The sequence below is a fragment of the Meriones unguiculatus genome, chromosome 2 (assembly GCF_030254825.1).
Source record: "Meriones unguiculatus strain TT.TT164.6M chromosome 2, Bangor_MerUng_6.1, whole genome shotgun sequence".
Classification (NCBI taxonomy): Eukaryota; Metazoa; Chordata; class Mammalia; order Rodentia; family Muridae; genus Meriones; species Meriones unguiculatus.
Window position 1 is genome coordinate 74,882,836 of NC_083350.1, and position 17,897 is coordinate 74,900,732.

Sequence of the window (17,897 nt, forward strand, 5' to 3'; positions counted from 1 at the left end):
CACAGAGAAACCCTGTCTTGAAAAACCAACCAAACAAACAAAAACCTTGACCCACAAGCTATCGCTCTCTCTTTCAGTAGTTTAAAGATACCCTTACATTGTTACCTGTCCTCTAAGAAACGAACTGTATGAAATTATTTTTTAGTATAACTGTATATAATAATGAACTTCAAAGCATCAATTTATTTTCAAGTACACCCTGTGCTTTGGCCACATCATCCCCCATGATTTCTTCTTTCTTTCCTGTCCCCACTCCTGCTAGTCTCCTTTCTTTCCCCAGGCTACCTTTTATTTTCATACTAAATATATGTGCCTATATAAAATCTTAGATTCATAAAACAAGGACCAAAAAATCTTAGATTCATAAAACATGGTATTTTCCTTTTTGAGTTTGCCTTATCTTGCTTAATCATCATCTCAAGTTGCATCCGTCTTCCAGCAAACAACGTCATTTCATCCTCTGTCATGGCAGGTTGACTCTAACTTGGCTGTTATGACTAGTGCTGCAATGAGAATGACTGCTTACGTATCTCTGTGGAATGTTGACTAAGCCTGTAGGCCAGCAGTGAGAGTTTCCAGTTTTTTGAGGAATCCCCATATTCATTTCTACAGTGGCTAGCCTAATTTACATCCTAACCAATGTAAGGGTTTATTTTCCCCTACATTCTTGGAGGATTTACTTATTTTCTTCACGATAGCCGTTCTTACTGGGGACGGATGCAATTTCAAAGTAGGATGTGTGTGGTGCCCACACGTGCGGAGGTCTGAGCTTGATACTAATGTTGAGTGTCTTCTTTGCTTTCCAGGGTCTTTTGCTGAACCTGGCAGTGACTGATTCGGTTAGCCTAGCCTGTCGCTGTCTCCAGTACACGACAGTGCAGGACCTGACCTTTTATGTGGTTTCTGTGCATACCGGGTTTCAGGCCTGGTGCCTGTGGCGGTCAGAAGAGGGTGCTGGATCCTATGGAATTGGAGCTACAGACGGTTAAGACACCTGAGTCCTCCGTAGAAGCAGCAAATGCTCTAAACACCGAACCATCTTTTTTTGATGTAGTTTTAAGTTACGATTCATCTCTAAGCGGCTAAGGATGTTGACTGTTTTTCCATGCTTATCCGCCATTTTGTACTTTATTTTTTGAGAACTGTCCACTTCATTAGCCCATGTATTGACCTTTTCTTCCTAGGCTGTTTGTCACTGCTGTTAGTTCCCTATCCATACTATGAGTTAATCCCTGGTTAGATGTATACAGCTCTTGTATGTCTCATACAGCCTTTGCCATGTGCAATTATAGTCCTGCTTTTGAGTTGCTTTGGGCTGAGATGACCGTGCATGCCTGTCTTTGAGTCTGTCTATGTGCTTGCTGTATGCATTACATGTATTGGTTTGCACCGAACTGTCCCTGCGTCTCTGGTGCAGGGACACTCAGTCATGCTGAACAGTCTCTTTGATGTGCAGTTGAATTCAATTGTCGAGCATTTTACTGAAAGTTTTTGAAAAAAATCCAGGAGATTTGTGGTTGCTCTGTCTCTATCTGATTTTGATGTCAGGATGACTGGCTCTGTAACATAGTTTGTAGTTTCCTTTCACTTTCTATTTTATGGCATAGTTTGAGGAGCATTGATGTTAGTTCTTCTTTAATGGTCTGGTAACACAGGCTGCTTGCCTCCTGGGCCACCATGCCCAGCTCTGACTGTGTGTCTTTTGATTGGAAAACTAAAACTTTTAACATTCAGACTCACATTACTAATGAAAGTTGTTTTCTTGGTTGTTTTCGTTAATGATTGACTTTCTAATTTCATGTGTTTACCCTTAGTGTGGTTTATTTTCCCTGGTCTCATGGATAGTTTCTCCTTAGTGTATAAGATTGCTTTAGGTGTCTTCTGTAATGTTGCTTGAACTTCTCTGTGTTTTCTTCGGTCATGAAGGACAGCCGTGTGGGCACAGCAGTCTGGATTGGCTTACTTGTTGGGTTCGTGAGATGACAGGGAAAAGTGAGTGAAATAAGTTTGCGCCATCAAAGCACCACCGTGTAAACTGGGTACGGTGGTGAGTGCCTCTAATCCCAGCACTTCGGAGGGAGAGTGAATTTTTAAAAAGAAATAAAAGGAAAAGAAAGAACAAGACTGCTTCTCGGTATGATGCAGAAGACAGTTTATGGTAAGACGCGTGGGAGGGCACAGCCAGAGGCAGACACACCCGGGAGGGTCTAGAGTGGTCCTGAGCCTGAACCGTGCAGGGAAAGGGGAGGGGAAGGGAGAGAGGGTAGCCAAGTGCAGCAACCAGGAGGCCAAAGATGCAAAAACAAAACAGACCAAAACCCGACAACAACAAAAGGGGATATAAACAAAATGCCTGAATCGTGTAGGGAAGAGCCTTTGGCAGAATGGCAGCCCAATCCCCGGGCCAGAGGTTAGAGGCTGGGGTAATCCAGCCAGACCCTGTGACAGGTAGGGACTGGGAGAACCTGGAGGCCAGTTCAGCTTTGATCCGATAAACAGGCACTTCAGCTGCTTGTCCTGGGTTTGGAACTTCACCTAGAGGAAGGAGGATGAGGTAAAGGCCAGCTGCAGGTACATGCTGTTCAAGGCAGAAAACCTGCGTATTGTGGCTCTAGGTAAGATTTAGCGCAAATAAAAGAAACGGTGGACTTGAGGGACTTCTGCCTGAACTCCTCTCACATTGCAAGCACAAGTGTAGGACTTCTCTTACTAATATGTCCCAAAAATTCTACTCTAGGACTGATACCTACACCTAGAAAGGGAAAAGAACCAGATGGAGTCCTCAGAGGTACCACCATCTAGTTTTAGCTTTTTGGAAACTTCACTAAACCTTTAGGCCGCTGTTGGTTTTTATAAAGTGGGAGGCTCCAACTAAATCATCACTAACGGTCTTTCTGACTCTCGGGAGATTCAGCATTTCATTTCTAACAGAATGTAATGTCCTTGCCTCCGTTCCTCAGGCTATCTAACAAGATGAAGTCTGAGTTCTGATTATTTTTGGTTTCTTAGGCACTCAAGTCTGAATTTCTTCGGACTCTTAGGTGTCTTTTCTCTCACTGGATATTTAGACCTCTTGAGACCTCTTGTATTTCTTTGTGTCTCTAAACACCAAGCATATGTGTTTCCCCTCAAGACCATACTTTCGTGCTTCTGTCATCTGCTTTACTGTAATAGAAGCCACACTGACATCTCCTTTGGCCCACTAAGTTTTCATTACTGTATCTATTTACCCTAGACATTTTCTTCTGTGGCTGCCCAACTAAGGTCCAACTTATTTCTCTAGAAACAGCTCTCTTCTGACCTCTGCTGGTACAACAATATACAACCATGCCATGGACTCTGTTAATACTTTAATGTTAGAATTTACTTCAAGAATTATTCTAGCGTGTTATCATAAAGATGCAGAGAGTCTTTTAAATTGGTAGGTGTGTTGAAAAGACATCTGAAGCCTGGCATGGTGGCTCATGCTTTTAATTCAAGTATTCAGGAGGCAGAGGCAAGTGGATCTCTGTGAGTTCAAGGCCAGCCTGGTCTACAAAGTGACTTCCAGGACAGCCAGAGCTGTTACAGAGAAACAAAAGCTGTTTCAGGGAAAACAAAAACAAAAACAAAAGCAGAACAAGTTGGAGAGATGGATCAGCAGTTAAGAGCACTGATTTACTCTTCCAGAGAACCTGGATTCAATTCCCAGCAGCCACATGGCAGCTCACAACTGTCTGTAACTCCTGGATCCAACACCGTCACACAGATATACATTCAGGCAAAAAACTAATGCACATAAAAATAAAAATAAATTATATATAGATATATATGTATATATGTGGTCACATCTGGAGATCAAGTAGTTAACAGCTTGTGCTTAGATAATCTTAACTCATGTGACATGATTCCAAAGATGCTTTTACATGGTGATATATTCTAGAGATATTCACTTGTTTACAGTGTTAGAACTTGTTTTTTAGGCTTTATCTTCACTCTCAAAAGGTTAAAAAATGTTGTTTTTGCTAATGTTACTAATCTATAATATGGCTTTAGATTTTTATACTTTTTATAAACTACGTCATACAGGAAACTATTATGTTCCCTCTTTATGGATGCTTATGATTTTGAAAGCTCCAACTTAACAGGGATGAAACATAATGATGTGAAGAAATGCAAGTTAATAGTGTCTTATAAATGATCAAATCCTTTAACGTGTCCAGAAATATATTTGTAGTCTTGCTAAGAACCAATGTGATCAATTATAAGATTCAGCTTTATTTAACCCCCTGTACATGTTTTCAAAGTTAAGTGCAAAGTAGTTAGAAACAAGCAAAGTTTGCCGACTTAGATCTACTTTAAGTAGACATGTGTTCCCCAAACCCTCCCCCCATACAGGAGTCGGTGCGGTGCAGCCTCCTGCTCTTCCCAGCCTCCACCCAGCCCAGGGCCCATGGGGATTTGACACTGACAGTTCGAGGAGCAGGGCAGGGTCTTCCTTCCAGTTTGTCTGTTTCCGCTTTTTATCTTCCGGGAAGCTCCTGCTCTCAGTCACCAGATCTGAAGCCCTTTGTCCTCTTCCCAGCAGCGCTGTTTGCTTCCTGTGCACTTCCATCCGTACTTGCAAGCTCTCTCGTTACACAGCCGACTCTGCAGTCCATTCAAAGACGAGAGAACTGAGTGACTCTGCTGACACCTCAGCCACTCTCCCAACCGTTTTTGAAGTGGAATACAGGAAGAAGACGAAGAAGAAATAGAAAATCCACTCTGGGAGCAAAGTGGGAGCAGCTGCTTCTATGGACTTTTTGCCGACATCCTGAAACAGTATATTCAGTCTTTCATACCCTGTCATCTCCTCCAGGCTCCACTGATCTCCCATCTCATTTCTGCCCTTCCAAAAAACGTAACAGAAAACACAACAAAACTCCACAAACAAACAAAGCTTAGAAAACATCATGAAAACTGTCATGTATCAGTGTGTTGCACAGTATATCCCTGTCACCCATCTTCACTTGCAAATGTTCATTGCAACGAGTCATTTGTCTGGTTTGAGATCTTTGCCCTCCATGACACCATCAATATTGGATCCTCACTGGCACTCCTCCCAGTTATCCTGTGCTGCCCTGAAGTTTTGGCTCAACAGGATGGGTCCTTTCACACATCCCAACTATTCGAAGATTTAGACTTTGGGGTGGGTCAACTCAGTGCCCTGGTTCTGGGCCTGGGTGGTAGCTCAGCTGGTCGACGCGCTGGCTCTCCCTTATCGGCACCAGCAGGGCGAGTTCTCCAGCACTGGTCTGGCTGGCCCACCCAATGCTGCCATCAGCAGGAGGCAGGGCCAGCTCTCTCGCTCTCAGGCTCTTGGGACTGGCTCACCGGCATCCGTGCCTCCAGAGCCGGCTTCACTGCGTTGCCCAGTCAAGGTGCAGGGCTCGCTCTGAAGTGCTGCAGCATGGGCCAGCTCTCCCTCTCAGGGCTGTCTCATCCACGCCTTTGCCAGCAGGGCCAGCTCCCCTGTGCTGCACAGGTAAAGTGGCCTCTCTGCTAAGTGCTACAGCTAATGAAGGGGCAGGAATAGCTCTCCTGCTCTTGGAGCCGGCTCTTGCGACTGACTACTGCAGGCGGCAAGGAGGCGTGGAGGAGCGCATCACTCTGCACCCACGCCACCTCATGGCAGATGAATGGCAGGGCCAGCTCTCCAGCACCCTCACCACCGGGGCCAGCTCTCCTGTGCTCCCAGGTGAGGCACAGGGTCCACTTTCCCAAGTGCTGCAGCCAGTGACACACAGGACCAGCTCTCCCAACTGCCACAAGTGGTGAGGGGTGAGGGTGGGGAAGGACTCACCCCTGCCACCTCACAGTAGAAGAGTGGCGAGGCTAGCACCCCCACCACCTGGGTCAGCTCTGCTGTGCTGTCCAGGTGAGGTGCAGGGCCAGCTCTTCCCAGTGCTACAGCGGGTGAGGGGCAGGGCCTGCTCTCCCGACTGCTGGAGGTGGCAAACGGGGGAAGGAGGCTTGTGCTTGTGCCCGTGCCACCCCACGGCAGTTGAGTGGCGGGGCCAGCTCTCCCACACTGAGGCTCGGGGGCTGACTCACCCACATCCCTGCCACCATAGCCAGCTCCCCCGTGCTGTCTGGTTGAGGTGCAGGGCCTGCTCTCCTGAGTGCTGCTGTGGTTTCAGAGGTGGCAGCCAGCTCTCCAGAGCATCACAGCCAGTGAGGGGCAGGGCCAGTTCTGCACAGCCCCTGGACATCCTGGTGGCTGCCCTGACCAAAGGCATCCCCATGTTCTCTAGCCATATTATGAACTGTGGACATCAACACCAACTCCTGCCGCTGCGTAGCCGTGGATCCAGACATGGTCCTCAGCGGCAGCGTAGGCTGGGACCTCACCACGGCCCCAGACATGGTCCTCAGCGGCAGCTTGGGCTGGGCCCTCACCCCGGCCCCAGACATGGCCCTCAGTGGCAGCTTGGGCTGGGCCCTCACCACGGCCCCAGGTGGCGGGGCTGGCCACTCACAGCAGGCTGCTTCTCTCCACCTTCAAGTCTCCAGTTCCCATCTCTCCTCATACGCTCAAGCTGCTCCACTTCTTTCTCTCCCATCTGTCCACCACACACTCACACACTGGCGGCTCCTGCTGCAGGCTTGTCATGCAGCTGGCAGCCCACTGAGTGAGCTCCTCTATCTCTGCTGTGTGGCATGGTGGCAAGTGGTTGTGTATGGCCCGCCGTGCCATGTGCACAGGAGGACAGGTGTGTGTCATGTGATCTTCGGGTCTGTTTGTCTTTTTCCCCCTACTCTGTACTACCTGGATTTGATTTTTATGAGTCCTAGGCATGCAACAGCTCTGGTCACCATGCCGGCCACCAAGCTAGGATGAACAAAGGGCTACCATCTGCTCTGGCCCTGACTGAAACGAGAACACTACCAACAAGGTGTCTCTCGGCCCATTGTCAAGGGAGGGGGAGGCATAACTGAATTTTCTATGAATGCCCCATGTGCTAACTACCATTTAGACTCAGTTACTAAGACCACAGGCCTCTCAAGCAGCAATCTGTCCAGATGGACTTTGAGAAACAAGTTTTCACTGCTTAAGTGGTTTAAAAAAATATTTGTTCACACACTGCTGATGCCCATGTTATCTTCTATATATATTTAGGTGCTCCCGATTAACTCATTTAAATAGTTGCTATAGAAAAGCCTCAGTTTCAACCCTTGAAATACATGCTTATCAAAGGCAGAGGTTACTCAAATGTCAAGTGCTCATAAAGAGGTGCTGCGTATTTCCAGCATCAGAATAGAGCTCTTCAACTTTAAAGATTTTAGGCAACCTGAAATCACATGTAACTATATACAGCCAGTGAGTGATGGACATACTTATACAGAAATACAATCTAGCATCTATGATATAAATCATTTACAAATACATAAAGCCCAATTCTTTAAAAAAAAAAAAACAAACATTAAGTACAGGCATTTGCCTGAATAAATATCTGTGTATCACGTGCCTGTTCCCCACGGAGGCCAGATCCCCTGGAACTGGAGTTAGAGATGGTGGTGGACTGCCATGTGGGTGCTGGGAACTGAACTCAGGTCTTCTAGACGAGGAGTGCTCCTCACTGCTGAAAGCTCCTCCAGCCTTTAAGTACACAAGTGCTTGGCTGCTTTTATGTGATCACACGCCTGCCTGATGCCCAAGGCGGCCAGTGAATGCCCTGGAACTGGAGTTATGGATGCCATCCGAGTGCTAGAAACCAAAGCTGGGTCTTCCACAAGAGCTTCAAGTGCTTTTAAGCACCTCGTCGTCTCTCCAGCTCCTACACATCCTTTGAAAGCCTGAGAGTGTACTGTGTCATAAACTTCCACTTGGTTTAAATGCCTTTTAGCTCAGTGGCTTTAAAAAGTGTTCATTACTTCAAGACAGAGCTGCAACCTTACATAGAATGACAAGATAAAATTCAAAGAATTTAATTAGCAATGGGCTAGACACCTGTCACACTCTGACCACACAGACACCCTTGCTCTGGTTAGGCTGCTTTTTAAACACGCAGAATCTGCTGGAGTGGACTCCTAGCCTGTAGACATCTGCTTCTGGAAGAAGGCAGCCATGGGCTCTCATGTGACAGTTCTGGCCATTAAAAATAATACAGTTTTCTGTAAAACTTTTAATGTTCAATTATTTGTGGTTGAGACAAGGTTTCCCTGTGTAGTCCTGGCTGTTCTGGAACTCACTCTGTAGACAAGGCTGGCCTCCTCCTGCCTCTGTCTCTTTGGGGATTAAAAGCATGGGCAGCCACTCCTAGCTCTATAAAACTTTTAAAAGGAGACAAAACCAAGTAACAAGGGCTTTTTTTTTTTCTTTTTGCACAGGACATAAACAAGACTCTAGATTTTTATGAGATTTTTTAGATTTCTAGATTTTTAGATACCACATAGCTATTTCACAGCCACAAAGGCAAATGCTACATAGTTTCAAACAGTAGAAAACCTGAAGACATCTGGATCAACAGGGTGTTTCAGAGTTGCAAGCAGCTCTGCCTGATCGTGTGAAGACATTTTGTTTTGTTTTTCAAGACAGGGTTTCTCTGTGTAGCCTTGGCTGTCCTGGACTTGTTTTGTAGACCAGGCTGTCCTCGAACTCACAACTACCTCTGCCTCCCTGAGTGCTGGGATTACAGGAATGCACCACTAAGCCTGGCTTTTTTATTTTTTTCAAGACAGGGTTTCTCTATGTAGCCCTGGCTGTCCTGGAATTCACTAGGTAGACCAGGCTGGCCTCAAACTCAGGGATCCCTCTGCCTCCGCCTCCTGAGTGCTGGCCATCACCACCGTGGACAGTTTCATCATTTCTTAAAAGGGGTTAATCATATACATCTTGGAGAGTGAGCTGTTAAACAAGAGGATACTTGTATGGATCTAACTATCCTCTCAGAGCAATTATTGGATAAATAGTATCACCCAATATTAACCAGACTTAACCTTTATGGTACTTTGGAATCATTCTATTCTTGACTCTAAATTGTTCAGTATTTTAAAAGCAACAGTATGAAGCAATATTTTAATCAGTTTTGAAGGTACCTAAAAATTGAGAAAAATAATTTGTTGCCCAATAGGCTAAGGAGTCATAAAGGACCATGCCTTCTTTAGATACTGTTTTTAAAGGTGGGGAGAAAAAAAATCATTGGCAGTCATTTGTTTAATCTGCTGTCATGGGGATCTACTTATCACTGTTTAACATTATTATTTAATTCACAGGTTATTTAAGAGTTAAAAGAAAAACCACCATTGGTGATGGCACACACCTTTAATCCCAGCATGTGATTAAAGGGAAGCAGAGGCAGGCAGATCTCTTAGTTCGAGGCCAGCCTGGTCTACAGAGTGAGTTTCACAACAGCCAGGGCTACACAGAGAAACCTTGCCAAGAAAAACCAAGAACCAACCAACCAACCAACTAACCAACCAACCAACCAACCAACCAACCAACCAACAACTAAACCAACCAATCAACCAAACAGAACTAAAAGGGACATTCTTCTGTGAAGAGCACAGGTCCTGGAATATAGTGACCAAAAAGATAGTAAACTGTTAATACACAAAAAAAGCCAAACACAGGATAAATAGTTATTGAGGGAGAGAAAACAACAGGAGCCAAATGAGTCAACACATTCCTAGGCTAAGCAAGGACTTTCACAACTCTGGCAAGATTTTATGTGTGGGGTTACTTAAGTCTTACTACGACATTCTTTTCAGTGTTTTGTATTCTGGTTTATATAAAATACTGGCAAGATATGGGTTAAACAAACATGTAGAAAAAGATACAGGCAAATTAACTGTCACTTAGAATAGGTGGCATAGAAATGTAGCCAGGTAACTCAGACACCACTAGACCCAGAGGAATATAAAGGTACCAAAAGACTCTGAGGCCAAACTGCAAGTTCCTTCCTAACGTTTGTCAGCCCAGCAAACGTAGACAGTGCATTTGAATGCACAAGCAAAGATGCACCCAACGAACTTACTGCTTAAAGGCGCAAAAGAAAAAACATGAACATGTGCACATTTGAAAGTTACTTGTATGATAGATAAATGCCATTTAGAACATTTTTAATAGAAAACTCATTTATAAGTCAATTTATAGAAGATCAAAAAAAATCAAAGATCAATGTTTATTACAACTTTAACTATAAATAACTAAAATAAAAAACAAAAAAGGTCTTCTGTTGTGTTTTACTCCAACATCTAGGTCCTCTGCTCCTTGCCTTTTGGAGAAAACATCGCATTGTAAGGCTGTCGTCTTTTGGGACGAGGGCAAAGATCAAGATCTTCTTTGATGTAACCTGAAAAACAAATTTTAATTTACAACAGTATAGTATCGACACGCATTTCTTTCAGGGCAGATGAGCATGGTGGCTCAGGTCTGTAATCTCAACACTTAAGAAATAGAGGCAGGAGGATCAGAAATTTAAAGCCAGTCTGGGCTTCATAAGACCCCATCTTAAAATAAAACACAAAACTCCATCCAAACAACAAAAACAGCATTTCTTTCAGTGTATATCCTGTTTCTTTGTTTATTTTTTGTTTTGTGTGTGTGGTTTGTTCTTTGTTTTGTTTTTCTCTGTGTAGACCTGGCTGTCCTGGACTTCAAACTCAGAGATCCACCTGTTCCTCTGCCCCAAATGTTGGGATTAAAGGTATGCGCTGCCACCACTTGGCCGTATTTAACTTGTTTACTGTATACATTTTTATGGTACTTCTGATTTTTAGCTTTGTGATGTTGGTGAGTGATTTCACTATTTAGCATTAATTTCCTCATTTATACCAAGAGAAAAAAAAGCAGAAAACATTTGTAAACTGCTTTGTATCCAACATCTCAGATAGTTCTCATGTTCCTTCCAAGCAACTTTTACTACACTGACTTCCCAGATGAGAGATGGAGACCTGCAGAAATCAAACTTGCTTAAGATCACAAAACTGGAAGAATATGAAAAATTCTCTATACTGTGCTCCACCACAGGTTTGTGCGTGGGGCCATAGGGTTAAATCTAAACTCTACAATTGTTATAAATTCCAGTGATCCCCGCAAGTCTTTTGTGGTAGCTATTTCATAGGGTGAGATGCCTCTCTGAGTTCTCTGCACCATTCAGATTCTCCCAAGGAATCTCCATCATGTGATTTTCAGGGAAGGACTGTGCTCTGGGCCAGGCTAGAATGGCAAACCCTGGCTATACCCAGCTTGTCTGATTGTGTGAACTACCAGGAGGAGAAATGATGTCAATGACTTACAGTTAAATATATGCAGCTTCTCCAAAAGTGGGGACCTTTACTGAGTTTGAAACTAACGTGAGGATGAAGCTGAACTGAAAGTCTAGCTGGTCTTCTTATCTGATATTTATTCATTGTTATAACTTTCTCTGGGCAAAAGTTTTAGATATTTAAAACTTAAAATATAAGCCCAAGACCAAAAGTCTATTAATAAATGCCATAGACCTCACAGTTAAATTATAATCTGAACATCATTATACTTGGTAGTCATATCTCAGAAAATACATCCTTTTTCATAAAAACTCAGTATACCCCCCCCAATTCTTTTTTAGCACTGTGCCACTGGCGACAGCAAGGAACAAAAACCACTACTCCAAAAACTAGTTTTGATGATGCATCTTAAATGTAAATGGCATCTGGGGTGGAGGCTGGAACAGGATCTCTCTGTGTGTCGCACTGGCTGCCCACCACTCACTGGCTGTATATAGTTATATGTGGTTTTAGGCTGGCTTGAACTCAGAGCCGCCTGCCTCTGCTTCCCTGAGTGCTGGGGTTAAAGGTGAGCACCACGTTGCCTGACATAAATGCCAAATTTGAAGGAACTGGCTGCATGTCAACATTCTAACCTCTGAAAGGTTATTTACTTAAAAGTCATTTTGGCAGGATGAAACTGCTTTCTGAAATCTGAAAGACAAACCAAGCTGATACACAAACAGTCACATTAAAGTGACTATAAGCAGGGCGTAGTCCCAAGTAAATCAACAGAACAGGTGAAAGAAAGTCTTTCCTATTCAGTAATTCACTTGCATGCTGCAGACACAGCTCCTAACTCACAGTACAAGATAAAGAGTTACAGAGAAGGTTAATATTCAGGGTTAGGTCTATACAACGTATTTTTTAAAAAACCTAAAATTCTGAAATCTATATTCCTACCTCTTTCCACACACGTCTGGGTAGAAGGAAAACCAACTTCCCAGAAATTCTCTGGCGTGCTGGGTGGGATGTAGCGAAATCGGTGTCTTGAGCAGGAAGTCAACTTCTTCTCTCTCTCTTCTGCGGGCAAATCTGCATAAAACTAACAATAACAATTGGTAGGTTTTTCCCCTTAGAAATAATAAACAGAGTGGCTTGTTTATTATATAAACTAGAAGCTAACAACTATTTAAACATTCTAAGGAAATAATACTCACAATACTTACAAACAAGTCATACTTTAAGTAAAGAGACCATCACTGTGTTTAATAAGCGGTCAGAGCAAAAAGAAAGAAAAAATGTGGTGGTGAGCATGCATGAAGACTGTCTTCTTACTCAAGCTCTGAAAGGGAATGTGCTTCAGCAGACCAAGGGAAGATGGTGTCTGGGTGTGTATCGGGCTTTGGCAGCGGAGATGCGTAAGCGAATGTAAAGGTGAGCATCTAACAGGAAATCAGTGGGACTTGCTGAAAGATAAGCTACTGACGTGTACAAAATGCATAGTGAGTAACCAGAATATTTTCTTTAAAAACATTAGTTAAAAACAACAAAACAACACCAACAAAACCCAACCCACACATATAAGAGTCCTGAAGTACAGGAATTGAATGTAGAAAAGACATTTGTTTTTATACATGTGACATTTATAGTCACTACCCTATACTTTCCATGATACATTTGAAATAGACATTGAAATAAATTTACCAACAGGAAGCTACAGGTTATATTTAAGTACATAAGATTTGTAACCTACATAATTAATTTATTTTTACCATTTTAAAAACTTTTACAAAAAATAACTGGCAGAATTATATAAAAAGGAAAAAATCACTTTCAATGACTGGACAGCGAGAAAGAAACTGATTACTGAGAAGGAAAACAGGTTAACGATGTTTGTGCTTTGAAATTTCAAGACAGAATTGGTTTTCTTTATAGTGACGAGCTGGTTAGTTTTATCAACTTGACACAAACCTGTGGGAGGAGGAACCTCAACTGAGGAAATGTCTCTAGCAGACTTCCTGTAGGCAATTCTTTCGGGCATTTTCTTAATTAGTGACTGATGGGGGAGGGCCCAGGCCATTGTGGGTGGTGCCATCCCTGGGCTGGTGGCCCTGGGTTCTAGAAGAAAGCAGGCTGAGGAAGCCATGAAGAACAAGCCAGTGAGCAGCGCTCCTCCAAGGTCTCTGCATCAGCCCCTGTCTCCAGGAAACTGCTTATAGAGTTCTTGCCTTGTCTTCTTCCATGGAGTAACTGTGGCATTGAAACGTGAGCCAAACAAACCCTATGTTGCATCACAACCTCTATGACAGTTGCTAAATTGTTTTCAAAATAGAGTCCCAGCCTATATCCTGCTGTGAGTGAGAGCATGTTTTTACCAAGTCCTTACTTACTGTAGCCAATTCATACCTTCACGTGCTATTTTAATGTTATCAAATTTTCAGGACTGCAGTTAATAAGAAAATCTGAGCGAGGAAGTTAGATGCTGAGGAGGGCGTCTAACGGCTGATAGTGAGACAAAAAATAAAAACAGCATGTTTTAGGATAAAGAGAACCTGTTTGGGGGCACTGTATTGATGGGACAATTAGTACTGACTTCTTCAGCATAGGACAGCCCATGTAAAAAAAAGAGAAATAATGTAAGGGTTCTAAGGCCCCAGACTCAATCTAAAACAAGCTGGGGGTGGCACACTTTCATTTATTTGTCTCTATTTATTGGTATATGCTGGTCCTCACTGGTATGTTCCTTATTCTATCAGTACTGCATCAAACAATGGTTCTGAATATAAAAAAGACCTGTATCTGTGATTTTTAAATCATGCACTTATAATCTCTACTGTCATACTTAAAAAAGTATTTACATTAGTACTTACAATTTCACATTCCTTACATGTGTGACCAAGCAATTTCTTTCTCTCTTCTTTTTTCCGAACTACATCAATATAAGGAAAATTCTGTATACTAGTTTCTCTAGAGGGAAAAAGGAATTTAAAGTTAGCCTATTTGTTACTAGAAAGATTTCTGGTTTAAAATATGAATCAAAACTGTAAGATGTCAGAAGAGAAACAATCCCCGAAAACACTTATTTTATTTGAGATGTTCTTCTGTATATTAGAAAAACAAATGATTCAAGTATTTAGTATTACTTCGGACTAATATTAGGCCAGCATACAAACTAAGAGGTTTCACTGTGATGTTTCCTGCATAATTTATTTGTTCCCTTCCTTTATTGCTCTTTCCCATCCCCTCATTTCCTTACGCTTGCTGTGCCCTTCTTCTCTGTCCACTGCCCTTTCTGCTACCCTGTCGTAGGTAGTCCGTTCTATTTCCCAGCTCCCTCCCTTAAGACCTGCCTTCTCTTCACGGTTCCCTTCTTAGTTTAATGATTTCCACACATACATACAAATTAAAATACAAGTTTTCAGAAGACAACTACATGGGCCATTACACTAAAAAATATAGACGACTCTTTGTTGTTGCTTTTGGTTTTTCGAGACAGGGTTTCTCTGTGTAGCCTTGGCTGTCCTGGACTTGCTTTGGAGACCAGGCTGACCTTGAACTCACAGAGATTCACCTGCCTCTGCCTCCCTGAGTGCATGTGCCACCACACCTGGCAGAAGATGACTTTTAAAATAATTTTTCTTGGGGACACATCTACTCTTCATGTCCCTTTAAATGAAAAGTGTTTTTCTTCAAAATACATTTTAATTACTCTATTTCCAATTATACTGAGTCATAGGTCCCGTCTGTGTTTTATCTTTTAAGAACCCCTAACTCTAGACGAATGTGTGAATTAAAAGGGGAGAGCACGAAAGGCTGGCTATAACATATTGCTACACAACAGTTTTTTTCAAAGAATTTATGAATTCTTTGAAATTCTAGGCTTACATAGAACGATTTTTGCCATATCCTTTTCTCTGAGTATAATATATGCAGCAAGGAATTCACTAGAAGACCAGAAGCAAGGCATTCACAGCAGACCTCAAAGAAAACATCACTTAAAAGGTTACTAAGTTCTGTGTCCCTGACACAACACAAGGCAGGTAACCAGATTCCATGAATAATGTTGCCAACTTAACAGGATCTAGAATCTCTTGGGGAAAGTCTCCGGGCACATCTATGAGGGACTATCTAGTCAGGCTAGCCCCTGGGCATGCCTTTGAGAATAAAAACCTGCCTACTTATATTTGGGATTCTAGGGCACCATTTCTTTAGAAAAGTAGAAAATAAAGAAAAAGGATTAAACATTTAATAACAAAATGTCAACTTATTTCTTTTAGAAACTCTTTAAGAATCAGTAAAAAGCCTCCTACAGGCAGGCGGATCTCTAGGTTCCAGGCCAGTTTGGTCTACAAAGTGAGTTCTAGGACAGCCAGGAATACACAGAAAAACCCTGTCTCAGAAAATCAAAACCACCACCACCAAATACCTAAAAAACCAAAAGTAATTAAAAAAGAATTAAGTGACTCATTTTGAGAACTTCATAAAGAAAAAAAGCGTATTTAATTAATTAATATAATACGTTATATTGTAAATGTACTTTAAAAACTTATAGATCATAACTGAAAGTAACAAAATTTAATTCCTTTGTTAAAAAGGCAGAAGTAGCATTGATGTTCAAAATTAAGAAGTTGAAATTTATTCTAAGGGTTCAAAAATCCTCTACTATGAAGGCAACTAAGGTTCATGACCAAGTCTTACACATGTGAAAATAGTTCAACAAGTTCCCAAAGTTCAAAAGAAAACAATAAAAATACAGTATTTGTTAATAAAGGAAAGAAACCATTACTGTTGTTGAAAAATTGGTGGTACTGTTAAAAATGTCCTTATATGTAAAATCTGTATTCTTACTTTAAGTTTCTTGTTTACAAGTATAGAGTAAAAGGCAATGAGTGTGTATACGCTTACCCATGAGGGCATATAGGGAGGCCACAGGTGGCCATCAGGGTGGACCCCTTCAAATGCTGCCCCTCTGAGAATTCCATACAATGTATTTCATCATAAATATGGAGCCCTTTTCCTACTCATCCAACATAGTGTCCCCAATTCTTTGAGTCAGGTCTCTAGCTGAACCTCGGCTATTTCTGTTTAGACTGGCTGGCTGGCAAGGCTCCAGGACCTGCCTGTCTCCAGTGGCCAGTACTGGGGTTAATGAGGTACACCCCTGTCCTGGCTCTCATGTGGGTGCTGGGATATGAACTCAGGTCCTCATTTCTGCTAGGAAGCACAGTATCCATGGGGCTTATTTCCAGTCACAAGTGATTTTCTTTTCTTTCTTTCTTTTTTTTTTTTTTTTTTCATTTTGAAACAAAGACCCACTGGGAGCCAGGCTGGTCTCAAATGTATAATTGTTCCTCCTTAGTCTCCCAGTGCTGGTACTAGAGATGTGAGCCTGGCTCTAAATGACTCTTTGTTCTTCTGTTTGTTTTTTGTTTTCTGATAGGGTTACTCTGTATGTCCCCTGAGCTGTCCTGGAGCTCACTCTGTAGACCAGGATGGACAAAGATTTGCTTCTGCCTCTGGTGTGCTGGGATTAAAGGCGTGCACCACCACTGCCTAGCTTTTTTGAGACAGGCTTTTTCTTTACTGTGTTGCTTTGGATGGCCTCAGTCTCCTTAGAAATTATTTATTTTAACCAAGGCAACAATTAACTAGCTTACAGACTGACAAAGACAGCTCTGCTATATTTCCAGGCACAATGGTAACGTTAACAAAGACCACTTACCTCTCTTTATCTTTAAAATACGGCTCCACAAATGCTTTCTGCTTGACTCTATCTTGTTTATCACCAGGTACTATGAACAAAACAAAACAAAACAAAAATTTCACACATGTAGAACCTGATGAGAAATAATCAGTTTGCTTGGAAAAAAAAAACTGTAACTAGTACAAAACATCTCTTTATATTGATTTTTCACTTGTGTCCTAGTGAGCAATTCATTCACATTTTTTTCTTTTTCATCTACATAAAGGTAGTAGCCTACGTCAGAGTCACTAAACTAAAAGTTATATTTCAGGAGATAGTTGACTGATTGATTAATTAATTTATTTTGAGACAGGGCACCCCTAGGGCAGCCTACTGCTTGGCTGGCCTCAAACTGAGAGGCCCACCTGCCTCTGCTCTCCCCACACCTGGCACCTGAGGATTGTAGATGAGCAGAACCACATAGATGTCTGTTACTATTTGGCAGGAGATATCAATAGACATTTTTTAGCATGTCTCACTTATTTGCCCCATTAATCTCTGTAATTTGAAAAATAAAGAGATTAAAGAATTTTATCAGAAAATTGATGATAAAATTTAAAAATTCCTGTCCCTTCTGATTTTCCTGTTATTCCTTTGTTTCTTATGTACAGGAATATCTGCTTGTGTTTCTCTTCCACCTCTCCCTCAACACTAATTTCTTTCACAAATAGCTTGTTTTAGAATTACATACACACACACACACAAAAAAAAAAAAAACAGTACAATTTTTTACATCATTTTTATTTTCCCAGGTTAGCAAGGTGGAGGTTTATCTACATCGTTTTGACATATTTGCTTACTGATAGCTATGGGGGCTGTTCTTAGTTTTAAGTTACTGTAACTAGCACTGTTATAAATACTTTTTTCAGTGCTATAATCCTAACTGTATGAATAATCATAAGTACAAATTTTTTGTGTTTTCATTTTTCCTAACAAATAT

The 17,897-nt window shown here is 42.0% G+C and overlaps 1 protein-coding gene and 1 non-coding gene across 6 annotated transcripts in view; both read right to left on the bottom strand.

Annotated features, from left to right (window-relative positions):
- Positions 1-6,803: 6,803 nt before the first annotated feature.
- LOC132652603 (small nucleolar RNA SNORA48) lies at positions 6,804-6,944 on the bottom strand. Its single transcript, XR_009590200.1, has one exon. It is a non-coding gene; the product is annotated as a small nucleolar RNA SNORA48 (small nucleolar RNA).
- A 3,090-nt stretch (positions 6,945-10,034) lies between these two features.
- Rbbp8 (RB binding protein 8, endonuclease) overlaps positions 10,035-17,897 on the bottom strand; it is an 82,699-nt gene continuing 74,836 nt past the window's right edge. For all 5 annotated transcript variants that reach the window (XM_021645419.2, XM_060377678.1, XM_021645418.2 and 2 more), the window contains 4 exons: positions 16,937-17,006; positions 14,085-14,181; positions 12,175-12,316; positions 10,035-10,316 (listed from right to left, as the gene is read on the bottom strand). In XM_021645419.2, coding sequence (XP_021501094.2) covers positions 10,219-10,316; positions 12,175-12,316; positions 14,085-14,181; positions 16,937-17,006 — 407 coding nt within the window. In that variant the 3' untranslated portion in view covers positions 10,035-10,218. The remainder of the gene's footprint in view (positions 10,317-12,174; positions 12,317-14,084; positions 14,182-16,936; positions 17,007-17,897) is intronic.